We start from the raw sequence: 19,520 nt of genomic DNA, 5'->3' as shown, positions 1-19,520 counted from the left end.
GTGGACTGACTTTCTTTAAAAAAGGACTTGGCATACAAATTTAAATCATGTAGTCAAATGCCAACTGTTTTTTGTAGAACAGATCTAGGCAGCTATTTTTAGATTTGAAAATAAAAGAAAGCACGATGAAGAGGGGCTGGAGCAATATCTGTATAGTACGAGGCATTTACATCCCTGCTTTATTGCCGTCCCCCAGCTTGTGAAGGGCTGGGAGGCAGTAAAGATTTTATAGCGTGAGCCTGTAGTCGACCAGGCTGATATTAAAGGGCTGTGGAGTGTTGGGGACGAGCAGTGCTGCGTTCAGCATCATGACCGAGCACACAGTATCCATCCCTCTTACTCTACATGGCACTTTGAGGCCAGTGTCAGTCACAAACTCCGATGACCTGAATCGAAACACCGCCGACTGTTGTAACTCGCCGCCCCAACCCAAATGGGGATTGATAGTGGCCCATGCTGCATGTGACATGAAAAATGGGCCATAGACCCTCCCATTAGATTGTAAATGTTTACAAGCTTCAATCTCTTTAGTTTAAGTTGGTGTGTATGCGTGTGTCTGAGAGAGAGGAGGAGGTGGAAGGGGAGAGCAATTGAGACAGAGCGAAGGAAAAATATGGGTGTTTCTTTTGGCCCTTTTAGGACCTGTGGACACACATTTCACACTCTTGACATTGCACACTTCTGGATGGTTATCGATAACCAGAGGATTCTGTCATTTTTCTGAAAGTAATTTCCAACACAGTATCATTTACCTTAGATTCAAACGAGCTATTGTGTTAAGCAGCATTCTGTATTATATATTGTAGGAATTTACATGTTTTACTTTTTTTGGAATAGAATGGCGAAACTGGCAACATGTTTGATATATTTTTGTATTTGCCTTGCTAAGACTATTTTAAACACACGTTTACAGTGTATGTCAAGTTTAGGCTTACAACCAGGGTTAGGCTCTTCTACATCATGGTTGTAAAAGAAATAATAATAATAAAATAAAAGTTAAAATTTGGTAGTTTTGATTAAAAAAAAACAACCCCTGCACTATAGAAGTTATAGAAACACTCTGTCCCTGACTAGATCCTTTAAATCAGAATTAGAGACTGTGTGCTTGTGGTTTCAGCCCCAGTCTCGTCTGTATAGGTGTTGCTTTCTGCTGGTGGAGTGTGTAAGTGTGTGTGAATGTGCTTTCGTCCCCAGCTGGAGTGAGCTACACTATTCTCATAGCACAGGGTAACGAGGCAGTCTAGGAGCTCGGCAGGACTCACCAGAGCAGAGCGGGAACATGTCTGCCCAGCTGAACAGAAAACCAAGCGGCTGGCTTGGGAAACCACACTCAGTGGTCCAGTTACTGTCTTCCCTCAGAAACTGAACAAGAGTCAGTATTCTCTGGCCTTCACTGCAAACCCAAATCAGTTAATATCATTAGTTTATAGTGTGATTAAACTGAATCCCACAGTCACTGAAAACTCTGAAATGAAAAGGAATGTTGTGTAAAAAGTGTAATTTCAATGCCTGGAAAGAAACACATATTTTTATTTATGTATTTATTTATTTATTTGTTTATTTGATATTGACATAACAACAGAATTGGACAAACCAGATACATTGTTTTTAGTGTTATAGCAAAACTGCTAATTTGCAACACTTGTCCATAGAAGGCTACACATGATCACTGTCATATGATCCTTCAGAAATAATTTTAATATGTTGATTTGGTGCCCAATAATTTGTTATTTCTCATCAACATATTTTTGTGCATTTTCCCTATTTTTCTTTAGAAATCTGTTGTCACTTCCATTTAATGGTTCCTTGCTGATTTTTTTAACTTTTGAATGTTAGTATACATATTTATGTACTTGCTAGAAATTGTTCCTAATCTTTATAAAATATATGTTTACAATTATTTTACCTTTATCATGAATATCTGCATTCATTTTGTTTAGCATGTGGAGAGTAAGAAAAAAACCCCAATCATAACAGTATAATATTTCATTCAGTATTTTGGTGTAAAATTCTTTTTGACTCATTTTGTATATTAACATCAACCTTTAGTTTTGGCGGTTCCATTTCTTACCTTTACTTGACAACAAAACAAACAGATGACGCTGGGTCAGTTAATATGATTTGTGCTTCTCTGTATTCAAATCAGTGCAACCTTTTCATCCTCCTACTGATGCCTGTATAAACAACCAAACTGACCTTGACTTTTTGATTCCAAGCAAACTGCTGACTCTCGGTTGACCTTTCTCCTCCTGTAGCCTGTCCCTATTGATGACTCCTTCTGCGGTTTGGACATCAACCAGCCCCTTGGCGGCTCTCAGCTGGTGACCGGACACACGCTTTATACGGAAAGCCGGGATCGCATGACCTCGGTGACCTCCTACGTCTATAATGGCTACTGTGTGGCTTTTGTTGGCACCAAGAGTGGACGACTGAAAAAGGTGAGTCTTGAGTGCAGGAGTTTTAACTCAGCGGTCGACTGAATGTTGTGGCTCTGAAAGCTGAGACGTTTTACGGAGATGGACATGTTTGAGTTAAATGGAAAAGTTCTAGACCTGTAACCTACAGTAAGATACAAGCAAACGGTTTTGTTCGCAAACAGTGTGTCACGTTAGTTATTAATGATGTCTTCTGGAGGAGCACCACTTTAAACTGCTCTACTGGCCTCATTTAAAAGTATAGATGGAAAAGAGGGAACCAGAAACTTTTTTGCCTAAATATTTAATACCTTTTTGTAGGATTCTTCTGGTTCTGTTCACCTTCGTGTCCATAATGGCCAGCTTAAAGTGACCTCAGGGGTTCCTGTCTACCTTCCAAGTCTATTAATTTTAATAGAATGTCTTCTCAGCCAAACCCAAGGAAAGGATGTTAGACACAAGAGCCAATTGCTGTTGAGAGTATAAGGTTATCAGATGCATAATTATAATATCTTTCAGATAAATAGCATGACGATAATGTGTTAAAAAATATCTTTTGTTTGGCAATAGTAGTGTAATAGACAAGAAACCATCACTCAACTTCTATCAAAGTCAACATGAACGTCATTCGCTTACACATTTGATTTGAGTATTTAACTGTGCTAACTATTAACAGGCTATGTTACCTACAGTACAACATAAGAATAAAACAATAACTAAATAACTTTTTTTATCTAATCTGATATATTTATTTCCACTCTAAAGGGGCTTTTGTACTGGAGGAACGTTTTCATAATTCCTATAACTATTGGCTGAAAAAAAGTACTCACTTTTTTGCTGTGTTCACACCTCAGGAACTGGGAATGATTTTAGTTCTAGGAACGCCCTTTGGGGGAGCTAAATTAGCTCCTACTTCAGAGTAGGGTCTAACCCAGCACAATAGGAACTACCAGTGACGTAAGTGTACGTTGATTGGCCAAACGCATGTGGAAACACCTGTCATCAACTACACAGCAAAAGCTATAACACTTTTCGTATACTGTTACTTTTTTTGAATAGCTGTTCTATCTAATAACGTATTAGACAGGACTTTTAAACAAACCGTAAACTAATGAAGACAGAGAACTGGAGCGCTGTGTGCTCAGGCATTCTTAGTGGCATCAGAATAAAAGTCCCACACAGAAACTAGAGTGGCAGGACATGTAAGTTACTTCAGAGTTCTTGGTGCGAATGCAACCAGGAAAAATGGCCCTAGGCTAGTTTTTTTTTTACATTTTCATCTATTATTTAGCTTTAATTTCAGCTTTATTTTAATTACTGAAAATTATTTTTAATGGTTTTTGTTTAAAAATTACAAGACTAATATACAGTAAACAGGCACTGAAATATTTAGATTTTTATGTTGACTACAGATCTATCTGTGTGGTTCAAATGGTTTGCCCTTTATTAAGCTGGCAGTTAAGTAAGTGTTGACATGTTAGCATGTGGCTAATGGAACTGCCGTGGTTGGTAACAAGATGAGACTACCTTCAATACGCAATTATGAAGATGTCTAAGGGTCTGTCAGCTGCTATTGGGACTCATACCTCCTTTGGGACACGACAATGTTGAGTGACAGGTTAGGCCCTGTTAGACGAGCAGGAACAGGCATGCCCACCTCCTGTCCTCACCCCACAGCAGCTGAAGGAGACACCAAAGAGATGAAGACAGAGGGAGACCTGCTCTACAAACGCTGGGTTTGTCCCTCATTCCCACCTGCCCCCCTACAAACACACACAAATAACAGCTGCCTTCCCAGACGCCAGGGAGAACGGACAATGTCAAAGAGTCAAACCGAGTGTTTTTGTTTCATGCCGGTAGCACGGCAACGTCCAAATTGTGTTTTGCGCCTTGATTAATTAATTTATAATTGAATCAGCACCGCAATCAGGAAGTGGCATCGGAGGCATTCACTCACTGTAATCCTCTTGTTTTAGTGGCTTATTAATTAATGTTATTTTTTTTCTCCTCTCGGTTGGTACAATCAAATTAGGCCGTCAGCGCTGTACTCTTAGAAGTGCTGCCGCGGCATGTTTGTCTAGCCTCAAGCTCTTTGTTGAATCTCAGGCGGTGTGTATTATCGCCGCCCTAGTGGCCAGATAGGAAAATAAGACGTACAGATATGGTGGGATTAGGGAGTTATTACCCTAGATGGAAACGCTGAGTATCTTGCGATAGTCTCTGCAAACCCTGAGGATTCGGTCACATCTGCACAGGGCGTAACAGTGTCGCAGGAAGAGGATGAGACAGCCTTATGAGAGCTTGTGTGTTTTGGAGAGTTTAGAGAGCAACCCAGCCCCAAAAACTGTGTCTCTTGGAATACACAAACGAGTCCAGAGAGCTCAGGAAGCTGGTATTTGTGAGATTTTTCTTTTCCTCACTGTGCAACTCAAGCTGTCTGGCTGTGTTCCAGCTATGAACTATTTAATAATATTCACCATATATTATCTATGAGTTTGCTAGTCATCTAAAATTAAGCAGCATCACGGATATTGTGATTATTTGAATATGCTTTTTATTTGGCCATGAGGATTCCTAATGTCTCCAGATACACCAGTATGAAAGTGTTAAGATGTTTTAATAGCACCTATGACTTTTTTAATGATTTTTCTATGAAAGTTTTAATAGCACCTATGATTTTTAGCTTCAGAAGCAAAACTAGCATTGGAGCTTGTTCGCTCTATTCATTCAAATAAAACGTTATTTTACTCACTTGAATATGTATATATTTGTAAATAATGTTGTTTTTTAATTTTCAAAATACAATTTTCATTTTTGGCTATATGGCATGGCCCTAGTTGCTCTCATGTTGATGTTAACCTATAGACTAACAGGATTTTGATGCTCTGTAGTTCCTATTTTGTTGCACAGGGGTGAGTGGTTGTGCCTTGTCCTTGAAGAATTTACAGTTACATTTGGCAGACACTTTTATCCAAAGCGACTTACATTGCATTTCAAGGTACACATTTTTAGATTCAGTTCTTGCTTTCCCTGGGAATTGAACCCATGACCTTGGCGTTGCAAGCGCAAATGCTCTACTGTTTGAGCTACAGGAAAGGTTGTGGAGTCGGTTGCATGATCTGCCTATTCCTGCCACCTTCAAGAGGAGGGGGAGGGAATGAGAGAAAGAGGGGGAAAGCATAGCACAGTGGCAGCAAGAGAAGGGAAGAGACTGATGAAATGTGAAATTTAGCTCAGCTGAAGACACCGGGCTTGCACTGCTGCCTGTAATTGGATTGGCTCCTTTCCCAAAGAGCAAACCCACCACTCTCTATTGCCACTTTCTCTTGTTCTCTCTCTCCCTGCCTCTTGCTCTCTCTCACTCACTCTCACACACATACACCAATTCCCCATTCAATGGACAGCAGTCCCCTGCTGTACCCTTTCCTCTCCCTCATCATTCTCTCTCTCTGTATCCTGGTAAAGCAGACACATGGACTCTTTCAGCATTGGCTCTTGTAGCTGGACTAGTAGCCGGACACACAAGTTGAGGAAAAAGCCCTTTGAATGAATTAATGAAAGCATGTGCTCACCCACGGTGATAACAGTTCTAGCATTAGTCATTTTTACAATCCTTTTCTGAAATGTTGTCCCACTGGTTTAGGTAGCGAAACATTGGATATTGTTGAATGTAAGCTACATTTACAGCCATCCACTGAACTTTGAGTTTGATTATTAGTATGCAGGATTAGGAAAACGTCGTAATAATTTGTACTAAGGATGTAACGGTATATACATTTGGGTCAATGATTTGGTTAATCAGTGAGTATTTAAATGTAATGGCTGATAACTATTTATTCTAAAAGGATCAGTTCACCCAAAAATGAAAATTCTGTCATTATTTTCTCACCCTCATGTCGTTCCAAACCCGTAAGATGTTCATCTTCGGAACACAACTAAAGATATTTTTGATGAAATCCGAGAGCTTTCCGATCCCTCCATAGACAGCAACATCATTGCAACTTTTAAGGCCCAGAAAGATAGTAAAGACATTGTTAAAGTAGTCCATGTGACTACAGTGGTTCAATTGTAATGCTATGAAGCGACGAGAATACTTTTTGTGCTAAAAAAAATAAACAAAAATGACAACTTTATTTAACAATTTCTTCTCTTCGGTGTCAGATCTCCTAAGCTATTCGCGTAGTAAACACAGTACAGCGCTTCCAGGTTCTCATCACATGGACTATTTTAACAATGTTTTACCATGTTTCTTGGCCGTGAAAGTTGCAATGACATTGCGGGGTCTATGGAGGGATCAGAAAGCTCTCGGATTTCATCAAAAATATCTTCATTTGTGTTCCGAAGATAAACAAAGGTCTTACAGGTTTGGAACGAGATGAGGGTTAGTAATTAATGACAGAATTTTCATTTTTTGGTGGGTGAACTAACCCTTTAAACATTTAGCGAAACAGTTTGAAGTGAAACTGAGCATTTTCATTTTTTTGGACATCATGGAATTATGATTATTATTAGCTTTATTTTTATTCATTATTTATTTTATTTTTTAGATGTACCATGATATATGAATATGAATTTAACCTATAGTGTATAGTGTATAGTGTATATTTAAGTATATACAGTATCACAGTATACTTGATATTACTGTCTGATGCCATCCATCCATGGTATTTCCATTGTACTTTTCTGTAAGTAAAAAAATAAGCCTGAGTATTTTCTAATATGATCACTGCTAAATTGTGCTGTTCTTCTTTTTACTGTCAGAAAATGTAACAACATTGTGTGTGTTATAGGCGCCCGACCTTACACCGGTGGCAGTGCCCTCTGAGCTGATGGGTGGCAGAGCAGGGATACTGTTCACCTCAGCGGGATTTTGGCAGATAAGGGTGGCAAGGACAGCAGAATGAAATTCAGTGGCATTCAACGTCCCATTCAGCCATTTTACTTAGAGGTCATGATAGTATCTGATTTTAGTAAGCATGTGAATTTATATTCAAACATGCACTTCTACAATCATAATACTTACTTAACATTTAAATTAATATTACAGTGTATACAATCTTATTTGTAAGAATATATAATATTCATATTTTACTATTGAAAATATCAGCCTCTGTTAGCAGAATTGCGTCAGATTAATTATAGGGCGTGAAGTTAAGTTTATATTGTGTAAGTGCAAATCTCAGGGGAGAGTGTGGTCTTCCTGAGAGGAGGGGGAATACGTTAGGAGCGATCAGCCCTTGAGGGTTGCTTTTCTCTTTGAAATTGTTTGAGAGGAAAAGACCGCATGCTAAAATTAGATCTTTAAAGTTATCCCACTGGGAGATTAGTGCTGATTTGAGATGGTCACACCATCTGAACTACATTAATCCAATCAGAGCGCAGGCATCGTGAACTGTGGGACTGAAGGAAACGGTGTGACTCAGGTTTACTAAAAAAAAGTCAATTGAAAAGAGCACCTGGGCTAATTATACGCGCCCCCATTAGACATCCTTCTATTTCTAATTGGTGGTATAATAAGTACTGTGATATGAGGAGTAGTTTGCATGACCTACATGGTAATTCCACTCATGCAAAAATCCCCAAAGGGAAAGAATTCTATGTCTGCATTATATAGTCTTGGGAAAGCTACTTTGAAACTTAGTTTTCCAAGCCACAAGCTACTCATAATTTAAAGTAGATAAACAACAGTCACTCTGCTCCAAAGTTTTTAAACAAAGTATTTAACCAAATATCAGATTATATGATTTATTTGTAAATTAATAAGGATCTTAATCAGAGTGGCATCATTAAAGTACACTACATTTACAGTAAATGCAAATAATAAAACTAGAAAACTTTTTTTAAAAAGTGCTGTCAAATCGATTAATCGCTATTAATCACATCTAACATAAAAGTTTGCACACACACACACCTACACACACACACACATAAATAAACTTTCTGACGAATTGATTTGACAGCACTAACATGTAAAAGTGATAGATGAGAGAACATGTAACATACATTTTTTTTAAAAGAAGTCTCTTTTGCTCACCAATATATGTATTAAAAATGTATCAAATATATTTTTTTTTTAATCGTTCTGACACTAGTGTATTTTTAGTGTATTCTTTTCAATGCTAGTGTAATTTGCTACAAACAAAAAGAAAAGAAATTGTTGCTTAGGGAATTGGTGATTCATTTTACATGATCAAACATGTTCACCGATTCAGTAACATGAATCAGACTTCTGAACTCTACAACTGAATGAGCAAGGACAATTTAGAAGAGCACGTTTGATTATTTCCATGATTTGTGTGACTAAAAGCTTCATCAATAATACAAAAACCAGCAATATAGCGTCATATCATGCTACTGTACATTGCTAGTTGTTGGAGAAACTAGCTGACTATACCATTTTGAAAACATCTGCACTATCATTCTCCATGAGAAATGCGGTAGCTCTTTATTTTACAGTCCTGTTCGCCATGTACATACTATGTACTTATTATACAAATTGCCATAGCTGGGTAATAACTATGTATTAACCCGGGACTTACCCCTAAACCTAACCTTAACCCATGTAGTTATGTTATATTACCAAATACTTTCTTAGGTAAGTACACTGTAAGTGCACGTATTCTGTAAAATAAAGTGCAACCAGAAATGTAGTTATTAGCATGGATAATTTTAGGTAGCTTCTCCCCAACACTGTTTTTGTATGTTGTTTATGGTGGCATTAACATCTGAACAACAAACTGCGCATTGGCTACGCATAACCAAACTGATTCCTGTCATCTTGCTTCTTTAGTTAATCAGCATTAAGTTTGGACTGTGTTCCGACAGGGCTTGGAAGAACGGTTCAGGTGGCTTCCTTCTGGCAGCCAATTTAGACCCTAATTGGACAAATGTCTCATTGAACTGGTTAAGTGAGTTTCTGGGCACCTATCCCAATCTCCTCGACACTGACATCATCGCTGACATGGTGGATGTGTTCAGAACTGGAGCAGGGACGCAGCCGTGATCTGCAGCTGACTGCGACACATGAAAGAAACTGCAGTTTAGTGGACTTAGCATGCAGCTGTGTCTGTTAGTTAGCTTAATCTCGATTGGTTCTATCCCAGAAACACCTTTATTTTGTTTTTAGCATCCCTAGGGGTCTAAGATTCTGTCTGATGTGCTAGTTGCTAAAATCTGTGATGAGATGGGGAACATCTGGGTTGGTGGCTTTAAAGGGATAGTGGTGAAAATGAAAATGGTCATCATGTTCCAAACCTGTATGAATTTCTTTGTTCTGCTGACCACAAATGAAGACATTTTGAAGAATATTTGTAACCAAACAGTTGTGTGTATTTTTTCTATATGGAAGTCAATGGTTCCCCACAACTGTTTGGTAGGGTTCGAAATTCCTTTAATGTGTTTATCTGTCCCAGCCTGTAGCTTCCTGATTCTACCGTGTCGTCCTTTTGATTTGGTCCGTAATGAGCCATGGCTGAAGAAGTGCATTATTGTCTGGGGAACACAGCAGTAAAGATAGATGGAAATGGTAAAGGGGAGAATAAAAGCTTTAACATGTAACATTCTTTCCAGCACTGTAGCTACTTCAGAATAAAACCATGTCCGTCTCATGAGAATACACACAAAACTAGCTTACTGAAATGTACTGTAGTGGTATGCATTTTTAAAGACCCCATGAAATGGCTTGACACAGTTTTCTTTGCTATGTTGACATGTTACATTTTTTCATAGCTAAACATCTTTCAATAACGTCACACTCATGATGATTGGGAATTTCATTTGAGAGCCAAAGATTTCCCAATGCAGATTTTTGCGGCTGGTCACACGGATTTGTCACGTAAACCAAAAGAAAGCCGCTTGGTTTGAAGGTGACTTCTGTGTGAGCTGTGCTTCATACTCTACACTACTGACATTTGACAAAATACCTGTTTTGCTCTTCAAATATCACTAATATTTCGTTAATTTAATTTCCACATCTTAAAACAAATTGGCTTAAAACCATGCACAGAACTCTGATGTTGATTTCATATATTTACATAATTCTTTTTTAGAGTTTTTCCTCTCTCTCAGATATCTATACCACACTCTCCTTAGAGAGATAGGTAGAGATAATTTTTACTTTAGCAGAAAGTTAATGAGTCATTAAGAAACAGCCTGTCAGCGGCAAAAACGCTCACTAGAGTTTATTCCGCTAAGCAAAACTTGCCCGGCAGTTATGTGTTAATTTGTTTTTTCAAGGTCAAAGGGGCATCCGGCACATTAGTTTTCATACTGGTGGCATTTTCTCGACATACTGCAACACTACAACAAATTCTGCTGTTGTGTGGCAACACAAATTGGTGTATCTGCAGTGTCGTAGGCTGAGGTTATACTTTTCTCCTGTTGTTTCATAATTACTTGAATTCGGTGCTTTTTGTAAAAGCCAAGCTTTTCTTGTTTTAATTTCATATTTTGTGTGGTGTGTTGTTATCCTTGATTGTCTGGCTCCAGAGTATTTTAGAAAAAATCAGCCATTGAGGACAATACAGTATCTGCTGCCAGATGCAAACAGCCACGAGCTGCATTTGTTTAAATGTTCCTCTTGGTTTCAGTGTTGTAAGGAAGCTTCAATTATATTGAACACAAATGAGCGAGACAATAGAACATGCGTTTCAATCATCATAACAATTTCTCACTCCTCCTTCAATTTCATGTTGAATTAGCATCAATCTGCCTGTAAATTGAATGCTTTGTCTTTGTCCATCTGTCTCATATCACTGTAGTGACTTTAAACAAATATGATACTGCGTGACACACAATGAATATTATGCATATATTACAAAATATTTTCAAACATGAGTAATTAAATGTTCATTTATACATAAAATCTTAAATGAAATAAAATATATATATACGTGAGTGTATAGACTTTTAGACCCTCTTTTGTAGCATGTTTGCGAAAAGTAACAGTAATGTCACATTTTAAACCATTATTTTCAGACATTTTGTTGTCGTGAAAGCAGTTTTATCAGCAGATGCTTCTTGATAGATTACAGTAATCGTTATTGTGATTGCAGATGGTGTTTCACCCTCAGTGCCACCTTGCTAACTCTCAGCGAGATTGCGAGCAATCTTCCTAATCATGTTACTGTACACTGGGCAATTCAACTTCAATTTGCCTCCTGCCAATAGTGGGAGACTCTGATTGGCTGTTGAAATTAGGAGCTGCGAGAGCACATATTGAAGATCGGCTTGCCCTGATTTTCCAAATAGTCTGTTCTTGGATTAGAGAAGTTTATGCAATCCCTTTATAGACCGACAAGGTTGGTGGTTTCAAATATCTCAATGGTAGATTAACCTTTTAGTATTATTCTTGTATTTGAATGTTAAGAATCCTGTAATTTATAGTCTCAGATCTTAATAACAGTGATACTTGATGTCTGTGCTACTAAACTTTATAACGCTGTGTTTTGGTTAGCTGTGCTCTTTGACCATTTTTAGATTCAGTGTGACATTTTTGGTGCCATGACCCCTGGTTGACCCATCCGATTGAAGCAGCAGAGACAAAAAGAGAGCAAGTGACTTCATTCTGCTATTCAAAGCAAGCCTCACAGTTCTATAGGAGGGATCTCAAGCTTTCCTGGGCTAGCTCAGGACTGAAGCGCAGCTAAAGAGCCAAAGGCTGAGTGATAGAGGGACCCTGCTGTTCCTTTCACTCATCAAACACACTTCCACACAAAGACACACACACACACACACACACACACACACACACACACACACACACACACACACACACACACACACACACACACACACACACACACACACACACACACACACACACACACACACACACACACACACACACACACTCCTGCCCCCAGACCTCCTCCACTTATCTTCTTGGCACGGTCTTAAGTCGGCCTTCTGTCCGCGTACAGTCGTGTGTCCGAGCCTTATGTGTGTGAGAGCTGAGTACCGGCCAGCTGTCTTCCTTTCGCTTTTTGTGCCTCTGTAAGCACGTCCTTCGTCTTCTCTTTTTTCTGCGTCTCTCACACTGTCTTTCTAGCTAGTCCATTACATTACCATTAGACAGCCCACCCTGCAGTGATCTCATTACTGACAGACACACACACACACACACACACACACACACACACACACACACACACACACACACACACACACACACACACACACACACACACACACACACACACACACACACCTACTCACACTCTCTCTCCTTTCTTTCTCTCTCCTTTTCTTCCAAGCCATCTTTCGTTTCTCTCCCTAGAACTTCATTTTGTGAGATTCTGCTTTTTTTTCTCTTTGAATTATCGTTTTTTTTGTAGTTTCTCTGTTCTTTGTTTCTCCATTCGTTCTCTTTGCCACTGCTTTAAATTTGTTTTCAAACCATGTTTTTGTACTTTGTACTATTAAAGAGGCGTTTTAAATCTCTGTGGACTCTCTCTTAAAGTAATATTTTTCCCAAAAATGAAATTCTGTCATCATTTACTCACCCTCATGCTGTTTCAAACCCAAATGACTACCTTTCGTAGAGAGCGCAAGTGGGAAGTTTTAATGAATTGTATTATTTGCTTTTTTCCATTGAATTACAATAAATGAGATGTTCAAGCCAAGAAAAGTACATGAAGCTATAAAAAATACTGCTTCTGACTATTCCAAGTCGTCTTAAAAGCTTTGTGCTAGAAACCGACCGAAACTGAGCTATTCACTTAAAATCTCGACTGGATCATTCATTAGAGAAATGGCAATGCCCAATTTTTAAATGACTCATTCTTTTGAGTCAAATCTTTGCAATGAATCAGTTGATGCAGTTCACAAAACTGTTTTAAATGATTTATTCAAGAATCAAACTGATTTGATTCTTGAGTTTAGCTCACTTGAAGAGAAAACTATCAGTGTAACTGCATGGAAAGAGTGACCAGCACATTCTGCAAAATTATGCTATTCTGATCATAGCCATTGTCTCATTTTCTAGACTGATTGCGTTAAGATCAGGAGAGTTGATTTGGTAATGGATACTAATGAACTCTCTCAGGATCCCATGTGTACTGCATCTGTTTATTCCAACCCTTCTTCTTTATTAATCTCTTAACTATACATTTCTGCCTCTTCATTTAATATTCTTCATATCATTTTTCAGGGGAGCGGTACATTACCCTTTTGACTGTCAGCCGTAATTGGTCTTAACGTCATGTGGTGGGTGAATTAACCTTGTGATTAGTGTTAGTCCTCACCAGAGGCCTGCATCCACCGTTCTTCCCATTTTATTTCGCTCTCGTCTAAATTCAAGATGTGGCCATTTTATAAATTCTGCTTCCTGAGATCGCCTATAAGAGGAGGACAATTTGAAAGAATGTGTGTGGAATTGAATATAATGGACAAGACTTAAGACTTTAATGGACTTTGTTTACCAATTCACATTCTTTCTTTCGTAAATAGTATACAAGATTTTACTTAGTGCATCTCAAATCATAACAAACTGATAATTAGTAAGCCGAAGGTAACTGGATGATGGTTCTTGCAGTGTTTTATTTTTTCCAAAGTGGATCCGTGAGTGATTTTCGGACCTTTACCCATAACCAAAACAGAATAGTTCTGTTAGCTTTTCTTGTTGGCAAGAACAACTGGCAAGCGATATTTTGCTGGACACTCAAAATTGAAGTACATATATCACTATGAATAACAAAAACCAGACTCGAACCTGCATCGCTCACATCAGCACCAGAACTCAACATGACAGAACATGTATGCTAACCACTCTGACATATACTGTTCTATTAAATTAAGCCTAAATTATCTTAAATTATCTATAAAATGTGACTGTTAAAAGTAAAAGCTGCTAAAACAGAGCAATGCGCTAGCAACGCCAAGATAATGGGTTCAATTCCCAGGAAATGCATGCATTGTAAAACATATACAGCTTGAATGCAATGTGAGTCACAATAATGTCTGCCAAAAGCATACATGTGAATATAAACGTGTGAGCAAGTACGGCAAATTGGACTGAAAATAACTGCTTTTGTTGGCTAGGTATCCATTGCGAGTTCCTGAAGTGAAACTGACACATTTTCATCAAATGCATAGCGTCTCCGGTTACATTTGACAGTGTTATGTCCTGCGGTTAACATCGGATAATGTTCAGCACCTCCTTTTCAATAATATGTCACTTCAGCTGTAGTGTACTGCATTGTTCTTTCAGTGTGTTTGTTTAATTGAGTACAGAGTGTCTAAGTCACTGTAATCCAGTCTTTCTCTCTGGCACTTGAGGTCTAAATGTAATTGTGTGAACTAGCGATTTGGGTCTTGGTTTCCACTAACATTTGACAGTATGATCAGGACTGGTGAACCACATAAGAAGATATGTGCTCCCGACTCAAAATCTTCCGCTTAAGCGTTCAAAAGATTAGAGTTGCGTGGCAAACTCATTGCTAACAGATGTCCTTGCGGGACCTCGTCCCAGCATGTTTGGAAAAGGAAATCCTCTGTAATGATACAGAAACATCTCTTTCATATTAGCAGGGCTGTGATGTTCGCTATTCGCTGTTCGCTGTTCGTTGCTCGCTACGGTTTGGTAGAAGCCCAGAGCATTAGCATAGCGCGGCTAGTCATCAGCACATCGATATTCAGCCAGAGTGCCCGGCTCACATAATCACTGCAGGGAAGCATTTGAAATTAATAGAAATTCCTACCAATCACCTTTTTGATCTGCTACAGTGGAAATGAAAAGAAATTCCATAAGATTCTTACATAAAATTATAACCCACCTTTAGCATGGATGGGAATGAGGCCGTTACAATAAAGGGGGAAGGCCCAGGGATAGATAATGTGATCAAGAGAGAGAGTAAAAGCATTTTTTTGTGGCCACGGTTCCACAAATAGATTTCTACTGTCCGTCAAAGTGGACAACTGGCTCGTTGCCAGACCATATTGATTTACTTTACAAAGCACTTGAATGGGCCAGATATCTGTGATTACCCAATTCATTAGTGTAGTCTCTTAGAGCGGAGGGGAAATTAGATAAAAGCTAAGCCTAGAGATGGGAAAACCTCAAATTGTCCTGCATGTGCATGTCTAGATAGCTGGAGTGCACTTTAAACCAATTAAAACCTGCTTGGCTTTCACTACAGCAAACATTATTGTACACCATGGGCCCTAGTTGTAGTTCGACCAACCCATTATGTTGTTGAAAAAATAGGAACTATTAATTTGTGTAGTAAATGTTGTTAAAGGGATAGTTGACCCCAAAACATTATTTACTCATCCTAATGGGTGAAGATGACTTTTTCATTCTTTATTCAGTAAAACACAAATGAAGATGTTTTGCATAATATCCTGGCTGGTCACTCTCCATTGAAAAGAAGTGAATGGAACTTTTCAAGCTCCAAAATGACAAAAAAGCACCATAAATTTAGTCCATATGACTCATATGGTCTATTCAAAGTCTTCTGAACCATTCGATAGCTCTTTTTGAGGAAAAGATTGAAATTGAAACCACTATCCAGAGAAAATACATTTTACCGTAGCTTTCATTGAGGCTCATTCTAATTTGAATTGTTCTGAATTGTTCCCCACGCAGACTTTGCTACTAGTTCAAGATGGTCATATACTGTACAGAAAGTTGTGTGGTTTCATAGGGACTTTTATGTGAGCAAAGCTTTATACATTTCACAGAAATTTCCGTAATGCGACTGCACCTTCAGTCTTGTAAACAATTATGCCACATGTTTGCATAAACATTTGCAAAGAACTTATAGAGACATGCTTCCCTTGAGTGGAAAGCAAAAGCACCCGTCGTCAATCGTTTGTGTTGCGCTGTGATTTGTTGATGGCGTTGCGTCTCTGAAGAGCTGGCTTTATCAGGTAGCTTTCAAGTGAGGCTCTCTGGCTGAAAGCCTGAATGATGTTGGGGTTTTTTTTACACACAGAAAACACATTGTTTGTGGTTTGACAGCATTTTCCCTCCTTTTTTCTATCTGTCACTTTAAATAACACTTTCAAAAACGTTCATCTGGTTTGAACCATGTCTACTGTACAATGGAAGCAGCTTTGTATCTTGCACGTCTCACTTAAGAACTCATTTCAGCTGACAAGGTGTATTGTGTTCGCCATTATTAGCGTCAAAAGAGTTTATAGCGCCAGTGTAGAGATGTGTTCTTCTGAGAACTTTATTGTAAATCATTAACACTTTCTTGAAGCTTCTACAAGGAACTAATATGTCTTGGCTTAGTTTAGCAGCCCCATCTTCCCCGTACATGGAATATACATGTTCTAAGAGATATCTATGGTGCTCTAGTTTTTTTTTTTTTTTTAGCTGCTATCAGAATTTTATTGGTAATTTCCTGTCTTCTCTTGGCCTGTCCACCTTTTTCTCCGTCTTTATCACCTTCGAGACAGCATTCAGACACCATCATCTCTAATGAATTCTGATACTTATCTAATAGCGTGCAATAATGTTTCAAACGTCAGGTAATAATGTCTCCTTCACCAAGTCATTACCGGGCCTTCACCCCTTTTCCGGGTCCACCTTTCATCCCGTCTTGGCATGGATCCTCTTGTTTAGGCGGCTGGCTCGTGGCAGACTTTCCTGTGACGTCACACTTCCATGTGCCTAATACGAACTGACAGCCTCCCCTCGTTCATGCATCCCAAATGCACTTCCAATCATTTAGACTAGCAGAAAAAGGAAATGCTTACTTGCCTGCAAATTCCTCAATAATGCCTTGCTTCGCAACTTAATAACTCCTGTTTTATTTACTCAGGATACCTTGGATCTTAAAGTCAACATGGAAACATGAATATTTTCCCTGGTTATTTTCCTAATACAAATTTCTGATATGACTATGCACAATTCATCCATGCACATTCATCCATCCACATCCAAAGAATTTAATTAATTAATAACACAAAACAAGAAATAAAATTGTATAATCAGATTCAATATATTAACATTAGTTAATGCATCAAGTATCATGAACAAATAATGCACAATATTTTTTACAGCATTTATTTGTTTTGGTTATTGTTAATTTCTTCATATAGTAATACATAATAACAAAGTTTATATTTGTTTATTTATTTATTTCCTAAGTATTGAAGTTGTATAAAGATTTTTTTTTTTATTTCCTTTAAATTTTCCATTAAATTTTCTTTTTTCTTTTTAATAATAATTGATTTAACTTAACATTTAGGTTGTAAAACTTAAGATACTTTTTGTATATACATATAATTGCTGAAAAATACTTATAATAATACAATTATACAAAAAATATTTAAAATAAGAAATTAATTAAAAAAAAAATTCAAAGTAATCTTCGGTTTCGGTTTTCGGCAAAGTGCAATCAGAATTTTCTTCCCAGAATTTTCATTTCTGTGCATCCCTAGTCCTTTCATAATAGTTGTAAATTCACATTTATTTATTTTTGTTTATTTTTTTATTAATTGCTTAACTTTAACTTGCTTAGCATTTAAGTTGTATAAATATGATATAAAAGTATTTATTTATAAAAAAAATATTTATTTACTTGTTTATAGTTACTTATGTTAATGAATTGAACCTCACTGCATAGTGTCACCAAAATAATATTAGTAATGGTTTCCGTATTATTATTTTTCGACCTTCTGAAGCAAAATATTCGTTGAACATTTGGACGAACTTGATCCTCCACATAAGGGTCAAAAACCCACTTTTAATGATCCAATGAAATCTGTTGGATATAATTAGGCCCAATCTGTTTTTTCCACTCGCAAATATATTACAGAAGCAAAAGGGGTTGCCGTTTCATGTTGACTTTACGGTACAACAATAAACATCCTTTCGCTCATGTTCAGGCTGTAGACAGCAGAGCACAGATGAGGTCTTTTGCTCTGTGGTTCTCATTCAGAATCCTGTGTGTGTAACTCTTTCTCGGCACTGCCGGCTTCAGGCTTTTTCATTATGTTTTGCCGGGGAGTCAGTCCAGAAGGTGACAGAAGTGCTAGTGCACAGAGAAAGGTCAGGGCCATGTAATCCCATTACACAATCAGAGAGAGAGAGAGAGAGAGAGAAAGGAAATGCCAAGCGCAGGGTTACAACTCAGGTAGGTCTGTGTATATATTTGTGAGTGTGGTCTGTAATATGTAATAAGGAGTGTCATGTGAGGTTAATATCCCATCCCAATGCAAGTCTTGGTGGTTTTGGAGACGTTTTCTACACTAACATGGCTAAAATTGCTGGCACTAATGTCATCCATTAATCAATAATCACCGCCGGCACAACGCCATCACAGTGGCTTCTCAAGAGTCCATACAAGGGCAGCCATGCGGTCACAGTCGAGCGCAGATCGTGTGCATTCAGAGCATTAACAGAAGATACGTTGCTTGTGATTGGGGTCCAGTGGATATGAAACTGGGCCTGTTTCTCTTATAGAAAAGTACAGTGGTTGGCCAATGGTTCCGGGGTAGTATCACATGGTAATACCTTGGTGCTTTAAATGCATGATGTAGTATGGATTGAATACTATGTTCGTGTGCTTCAGAAAATACCATAGTATTACCATGATACCATGTAGTATTACTGTGATACCATGTCAAAAAGCATAGTACTAGGTTGGCACTCCAAATTACTAAAATATCATGGTACTGTGTTAAATAAATTCATGATTCATGTCCAAAAAAGCATTAGTGTTACCATGGTACAGCTCTGAGAAAACATGGTGTTCCAAGAAGAAAAGAATCATGACACTGGAACCATTCAATTTATTTTAAATTGAATACTTTTATTCAGCAGGGATGCATTCAATTGATCAAAATTGAGAGTAAAGACATAAATAATGTTAGAAAATATTTCTGTTTTAAATAAATGCTGTTCTTTTGAACTTCCTAGTCATTAAAGGTCCCATATTGTCAAAAATTAAACATAATAACAGACATCTAGGAGACTACCATATGAGTTTCAAACCATTCAATCCACACAAATGCACACAGCCTGGATAAAATAGCTGTGCCTTTTCACGAGCCGTTGTGACTTCCATATAAATGTGATGTCAGAACTACTCAGTCTCCGCCTTCAGTCACCACCCCGAGCTCAGCCCAACATCCCTCCATCCTTTAGCCCAACCC

General features: G+C 38.0%; 1 protein-coding gene across 1 annotated transcript in view; it reads left to right on the top strand.

Annotated features, from left to right (window-relative positions):
• The window catches only part of plxna2 (plexin A2), a 225,524-nt gene that overhangs the window by 53,116 nt on the left and 152,888 nt on the right, over positions 1 to 19,520 (top strand). Inside the window, exon 3 of the mRNA XM_077218389.1 lies at positions 2,256 to 2,438. Within this exon, the coding sequence (XP_077074504.1) occupies positions 2,256 to 2,438 (183 nt within the window). The remainder of the gene's footprint in view (positions 1 to 2,255; positions 2,439 to 19,520) is intronic.

Source organism: Siphateles boraxobius, unplaced genomic scaffold (assembly GCF_051911475.1).
Source record: "Siphateles boraxobius isolate OS27281-9 unplaced genomic scaffold, OSU_SipBor_1 77, whole genome shotgun sequence".
Taxonomy (NCBI): Eukaryota; Metazoa; Chordata; class Actinopteri; order Cypriniformes; family Leuciscidae; genus Siphateles; species Siphateles boraxobius.
This window is presented reverse-complemented; position numbering and strand designations above follow the sequence as displayed.